The 7342-nt window shown below is 38.4% G+C and overlaps 1 protein-coding gene across 4 annotated transcripts; it reads left to right on the forward strand.

Moving 5' to 3' along the window:
• The first annotated feature begins 590 nt into the window (after positions 1-590).
• LOC135575158 (zymogen granule membrane protein 16-like) lies at positions 591-3739 on the forward strand. Of its 4 annotated transcripts, none has more exons than XM_065027591.1 (5): positions 591-681; positions 1001-1018; positions 1174-1226; positions 1503-1671; positions 2815-3739. In XM_065027591.1, exons 3-5 carry the CDS (start codon positions 1175-1177, stop codon positions 3179-3181), a joined length of 588 nt encoding a protein of 195 aa, XP_064883663.1. In that variant the 5' UTR covers positions 591-681; positions 1001-1018; position 1174; the 3' UTR covers positions 3182-3739. The 4 variants fall into 4 exon arrangements, with proteins under 4 accessions (XP_064883663.1, XP_064883662.1, XP_064883661.1 ...); XM_065027590.1 differs by having other exon boundaries at positions 595-685; XM_065027589.1 differs by lacking the exons at positions 591-681; positions 1001-1018 and having other exon boundaries at positions 1157-1226; positions 2815-3189; positions 3280-3739.
• The last annotated feature ends 3603 nt before the right edge of the window (positions 3740-7342 follow it).

Genomic DNA, 7342 nt, shown 5'->3' on the forward strand with positions numbered 1-7342 from the left:
CTGTAGTAACATGAACAGGTTGCCAGTGATTTAATGAAGATGTGAGTGTTGTAACAGACTGCAGAAAACGTCGGACAATAATGGAGGCTAAAAATGTTGAATCTCGTCTGCACATCTAGAATTAAATTGAAATACGTGTACTGAAACAAATATTCTACAATAAAATACTGTAGGTATTTGAGCAAACCAATGAACTAACCATCCTGTTAATGACCAGCTCCACTTGTCTTTTTCAGCATGTTAATGTTTGAAGGGAAGGAGTTCCTCTTGGTGTAATAAAACAACTGAAGATTGGGAGACTGATTTTGAGCGATTTTCGCACACATTCATACAATTTTGGTACATTATTTTATTTGTTCGGTTGTTCGATTGTATATTTTTTTAATCCCTATTTCAGATCATTAATTTGTTACAATTCAAAAGAACACAATTATTATTTCCTTATAGTACTTCCTTGATACTCCCTCCCAAAGTAGCTCGACCAATTAGTAAACAATGTCTGACTTCTCAATAGTGATTGACTAAAGGTGTTCTTTGTCATGCTCCTTCCATCTAGAGCTGATGGAATGTTCAGCAGGTATAAATGCAGTTCTTAGAGGAAGCAGTAGACTAGAAGGACCTGGCAGAGACAGAGAGACAAGAAGCTTTCACAGGTTTTCACACACATCTCAAGATAGCACTGTGGGTAACTACACAACTAACTAAATTGAAAATGTGCACTTGTTTTTAATGCATAATACTGGTGTGGGAAACGTTATGAAGTTAATACTCATTATCTCTTGGTTCTTGGGCACAAACATTTTGGCCCTTTTCCCACTAAATTTAAATTCAATGATCTGACATTATTTTTAATGTGACAGTAGCTTAGCACTGCAAGAGTGATTGTAGTAAACAAGAGGAGGTTCAACTTTATAGAGCCGTTTTATAACATTTCACATTCAGCAATGGTTTGTTGTTTGTTACATCACAATTCAAAAGGTTATTTTCTTTTCCCTCCTAGGAAACACTGACCTGACAGGTAAAATGACTTATTTGTTTTGACAAACTTCTATGAAAAACATTATTAACTATATTTTTTCAAATTTTACCATTTAAAGTGAAACGGAATGAGAGTGAAACTGACTGAAATTTAAGGTTGTGTGAGGTTTAAGTGTTGATGCCTCACTTTTGCAGAATGTTCTTAATCCTGGTTGTCACAGTGTTCTTGGCTGGCTGCTTGGCTTTGCGTGAGTTATAAAAATACAATTCTGAATTATAATGATAAAATAATAGCTTTTGTGCTTTCACCAATTTGTCTTTTTCAGTTAGATTTAGGAGTTCTTCTTTGAGACATAAACTAATGTATTAAATCATTGCAGAATGTGCTTCAGTTAATTCATCTGCACTTTATTCATAATGTAAAGATCTTTCAGAAATGTATTGGTAAAATCAAAATGATGTATATATAAAGATGTATTATTAATATAGTAAATATAGTAAACATATTGGCCATGTTATTTTAGCCATCAAAGACCCGTACTCGTATTCCTCTGCGGTGGGTCAGGGAGGTGGCACCCCATTTGCTTCCTACGGTGAGGGACGCATCACGGGAGTCAGAGTGTGGGAGACCAACAACTACTACTACTACTACTACTACTACTACAACTACAACAGCAACAACTACATCAGCGGGTGAGCAGACCCTGACCCATGAACAGACACCACTGACTCAGTCCAACTACACTACCCAACAAACACCACTGACTCAGTCCAACTACACTGCCCAACAAACACCACTGACTCAGTCCAACTACACTATCCAACAAACACCACTGACTCAGTCCAACTACACTGCCCAACAAACACCACTGACTCAGTCCAACTACACTATCCAACAAACACCACTGACTCAGTCCAACTACACTGCCCAACAGACACCACTGACTCAGTCCAACTACACTGCCCAACAAACACCACTGACTCAGTCCAACTACACTATCCAACAAACACCACTGACTCAGTCCAACTACACTACCCAACAAACACCACTGACTCAGTCCAACTACACTACCCAACAAACACCACTGACTCAGTCCAACTACACTACCCAACAGACACCACTGACTCAGTCCAACTACACTACCCAACAGACACCACTGACTCAGTCCAACTAACACACCACTGACTCAGTCCAACAAACACCACCACTGACTCAGTCCAACTACACTAAACACCACTGACAAACACCACAAACACCACTGACTCAGTCCAACTCACTACCCAACAAACACCACTGACCAGTCCAACTACACTACCCAACAAACACCACTGACTCAGTCCAACTACACTACCCAACAAACACCACTGACTCAGTCCAACTACACTACCCAACAAACACCACTGACTCAGTCCAACTACACTACCCAACAGACACCACTGACTCAGTCCAACTACACTACCCAACAGACACCACTGACTCAGTCCAACTACACTGCCCAACAAACACCACTGACTCAGTCCAACTACACTACCCAACAAACACCACTGACTCAGTCCAACTACACTACCCAACAAACACCACTGACTCAGTCCAACTACACTACCCAACAAACACCACTGACTCAGTCCAACATACACTCTTTCTTTCTTTCTTTCTTTCTTTATTTGTTGTGTTTATTACATATTCAGTTTATGACCAAACAATATTGTTATCGTATCTTACCCAGAGTACAATGTAAAATGTAATTCCTTGATATTCTCTGACGCTACCTGCTGTCTCGGTCTGAATGTGCCTTATCAAAACACAACCAACGTGAAAAGCTTCCTCTGTTTTAGGTTCCAGCTGAGATACGGCAACACCTGGTCTCCTGTGTTCGGTAACGAAGGGAGTGTAAAGCAGGTGATGGAGCTGTTTAATGATGAGGCCATTGTTGAGGTGTCTGGGAAGTACAACCCAGCAGACTACATCTGCTACCTGGTGTTAACCACCAACATGGGGCGCACTCTGTCAGCCGGCCTGCCCAACCAAATCTCCTTCAACTTCTACCCAACCAACATGGGCAATGAGCTGAGGATCCTCAGCGGTCGCTTCAACGGTGCTGGAATCACCTCCATCGGAGCCCACTGGGGATTGGTGGACATGGAAGGGGCTGGAAACAGTACTCTGGAAACAGCACTGGAAACAGTAACTCCTATTTATTAGGGGGAAAAAAGTATGTCTTGCTCTTTGGGATGGTATACCGGATACAGATTAAGCCTAATCCTGGACTAGTTACTTTCAATTGAGATTCTCCATTCGACATGCTTTTTAGTCCAGGAGTAAACTTAATCTGGGTCCAGGAAACTGACCCTATATGTTGTACGGATGTTTGACAGACGCTGACAGAACAGTTTTTTATTTCACTATTATTTCACTGAATGAATTTGAATGTTTTGAGTACTTTGGAAGTACTTTTGAGGTGATTCCTCACTTGAAGCAGTACAAAAATATTTCTTAACATTCAAATTCATTCAGTGAATTGGGTCACAGACCACATGCGTTGTTTTCACATTTTATCACAATAAAGGAAAGAATCATATGGGATTTAAAGGATTAATTATATCTTTGATTAATGGAACAATCAAATATTATGGGGAGATAATAGTGTTTCAGGGTGTTTCACCTTCACTATTTTATACACGCTGCATTTGTTATTTGTTGTTCCTTTTCTGCTACATCTGCTTCTGGACATTTGAATAAAAAGCATATCTTTAATCATTATATTTCATTGTATTCCTTTTGATAAGACAATACATACAGTAGTGACCAGAAGCTACGATAAACTAATCTGTCATCTTAACAAACCCTTCCTCAATGGTGTCAATAAGGAACTACATTTATAACAGCAAGACCGTTAAAACACCTATCCAATAGTAATGAAGGGAAAAATGGATAGTTACATATCGGGATATTATTTTCCACGATATATCATGTAGTATCGCATCAACAATATCAAACTATTATGTTTGTGTTAGTTGGCTGTCTCTGCACTAAAACTCTTATTTTCCTTCGTATCACAGTTCAACGTTTTCATTTGAAATAGGAAGCACATATTTGGAGGAAATGTTACTTCCATTATTTTCTCATGATTTCTAGTCTCTCTGCCACAGACATATAGTGAGCAATGTTTGGAACATGGAATCACAATAAAGTCACAGTATAGAACCACAATAAGTGTAGAATCATGAGAATCATAATACATATCATATCAGCACCATATAATTGTTATAATATGGGGCTGCATTGTGTTTTAGTTAAAGCTAAAGTCTGAGATTTGGGAAGCTGTTCAATGTACAGCTGTATACCAAAACAAGTGGTGGGGAGGGACACCACTTTGTTACGAATCACAGACTGTGTGGATGGTCAAGATTAGACAGTTTGATAGATGGGGTTTATACAGTATATGGATGGTCTAGATTAGACAGTTTGATAGATGGGGTTTATACAGTATATGGATGGTCTAGATTAGACAGTTTGATAGATGGGTTTATACAGTATATGGATAGTCTAGATTAGATTAGACAGTTTGATAGATGGGGTTTATACAGTATATGGATGGTCTAGATTAGACAGTTTGATAGATGGGGTTTATACAGTATATGGATGGTCTAGATTAGACAGTTTGATAGATGGGGTTTATACAGTATATGGATGGTCTAGATTAGACAGTTTGATAAATGGGGTTTATACAGTATATGGATGGTCTAGATTAGACAGTTTGATAGATGGGGTTTATACAGTATATGGATGGTCTAGATTAGACAGTTTGATAAATGGGGTTTATACAGTATATGGATGGTCTAGATTAGACAGTTTGATAGATGGGGTTTATACAGTATAAGAATGGTCTAGATTAGACAGTTTGATAGATGGGGTTTATACAGTACAATTCATGAACTTCTTTGAGGAAAATATTATGATTATTAGAAAGCAAATTACTAGACTAGACTTTGAAATGGGGTTTATTCCTTAAAGCTCAGTTGTCCTGAGTCTGCACAATGGGGTTTCCCAGGACCTAGGATCAAGATTAGACAGTTTGATAGATGTTTTAGTACTATATCTCTAGATTAGACAGTTTGAAAATAAACATGGCCTCTAAACCCTTTTAGCTGCATACTGTATATGGATTCAAATTAAACTAGTTTGATAGATGCTGTTTCCTATATGTGGTCTGATTAGACAGTTTGATAGATGTGAACAGTAATAAATGGTCTAGATTAGACAGTTTGATAGATGTACCAAACTCACTAAAAGTGGCTAGATTAAAGTTTGATAGATGATAAAAAAGATTAAAGTTTGATAGAAAATTTAAAATATGGATGGTCTAGATTAGACAGTTTGATAAAATGGGGTTTAAAAGTATGTGGATGGTCTAGATTAGACAGTTTGATGAAGACAAACAATGTATATGGAATGCTTCAGTCTGGTTTTAGATGGGGTCATAGCACTGGATGGTCTTGTTAGAAGGTTGTAAATGACATTTTAATGGCATGGTCTAGATTAGCATCTGTCCTGGTGCTTAGACCTTAGTGCTGTTTTATACCATCGATGGTCTAGATTCAGTTTGATAGATGGGGTTTAACCCAAATTGGTCTACATTAGACAAGTTCTGGCCTGGTTTAGATCTTATCTGGATGGTCTAGATTATCAGTTTGTCTCTGTGAATGGTTTGTCCTCTGACAAATCAACTTTATACAGTATATGGTGGTCTAGATTCCAGTTTTAGATAGATTGTTTATACTAGTATATTTTATGGTCTAGGGGATGTTATTCGAAAACATGGATAATGTTAACTTTCACTGGATGGATAGATTAGACAGTTTGATAGATTTCAATGAAACATGGATGGTCTAAATTGCCAGTTTGATAGAAGCATGTGTCTCAGACAGTATATGGATGGTCTAGCAAGACAGTTTGATAAATGGGACAAAACAGAGATGCTTGTTCTAGGTCCCAGAAACAAAGAGATCTTTGTTGAATCTGATGGTCTAATTAATTTGATAATGGTTTATACAGTATATGGATGGTCTAATAAAACTGTTTGATAGACCTCGGCGTATACTATGGATGGTCTGATCTCTCAGTTTGAAGAACATATCAAGATGGTCATTTCAAGGACAGTTTTTCCATCTAGTATATGGATGGTCTAAAATTAGAAACTTTGATATCCAAAAATGGATGGTCAGAAAAATTAATCCAGTTTGATAGATGGGGTTATACTATATGGATGGTCTAGATTAGACAGTTTGATAGATGGGGTTTATAAACTTCAGTTGGTGCTAAATACGATGGAATCCAGACTAAAACCAAAAAGTTTGATCATATTACTCCAGTGCTAGCCTCTCTGGATGGCTCTAGTTAGACAGTTTGAAGATGGGTCTTTTAAGTCTTTATGGTCTAGACTCAGTTTGATCAGTGGGTCATATGATTGGATGGTCTAGTTGGCCAGTTTGATAGGAAGGTTTATACGGAAAGTATATGGATGGTCTAGATTAGACAGTTTGATAGAGGCCGGTTTATACTTTCCATGGATGGTCTAGATTAACCCTTTGATAGGGGCTGGTCATACAGTATATGGATGGCTCTAGATTAGACAGTTTGATAGAAGGGGTTTATACAGTATATGGATGGTTGATTCACAGTTTGATGTGGTCATCCTGTATATGGATGGTCTAGATTAGACAGTTTGCCATGGGGGATCTTTGTGGGGTCTATATTCAGTTTTGTCTCAGGATGGTTATAGTATATGGATGGTCTAGAAGATATTCCTTAGTGGTGTGGGGGGCTTTATACAGTATTTGGTCAAAGTTTGGGTGGGGTTATATCCTTCCTGTTTGGCCCTGGTCTAGATTAGACAGTTTGATAGATGGGGCCATACAGTATATGGATGGTCCTAGATCAGCCAGTTTTATAGATGGGGTTTATACAGTATATGGAGCTAGGGTAGACAGTTTGATATATGGGGTTTATCCTGTCCTATGGATGGTCCTGTTGAAGTTTGATAGATGGGGTTTATAAGTATCTCCTGGTCTAGATTAGACTCTTTGATAGAGGACCTGGCCCTATACCATGCCCCAGGACTACCTGACATTTGATGACTTCTTGCTGTCCCCAGTCCACCTGGCCGGGGTTTATACTGGTCTAGTTTAACAGTTTGCCTTATTTTATACAGTATATGGATGGTCATTTATGAACATTTTAACATCTTGGCCATGTTCTGTTATAATGGTCTACCCAGCACAGCCAGAAGAGGACTGGCCATACAGTATATGCTCTCTCTAATTCTTTCTTTCTTTCTCTCTCTCGGAGGACCTGAGCCCTAGG

This window comes from Oncorhynchus nerka, linkage group LG14 (genome assembly GCF_034236695.1).
Source record: "Oncorhynchus nerka isolate Pitt River linkage group LG14, Oner_Uvic_2.0, whole genome shotgun sequence".
In the NCBI taxonomy this organism is placed as follows: domain Eukaryota; kingdom Metazoa; phylum Chordata; class Actinopteri; order Salmoniformes; family Salmonidae; genus Oncorhynchus; species Oncorhynchus nerka.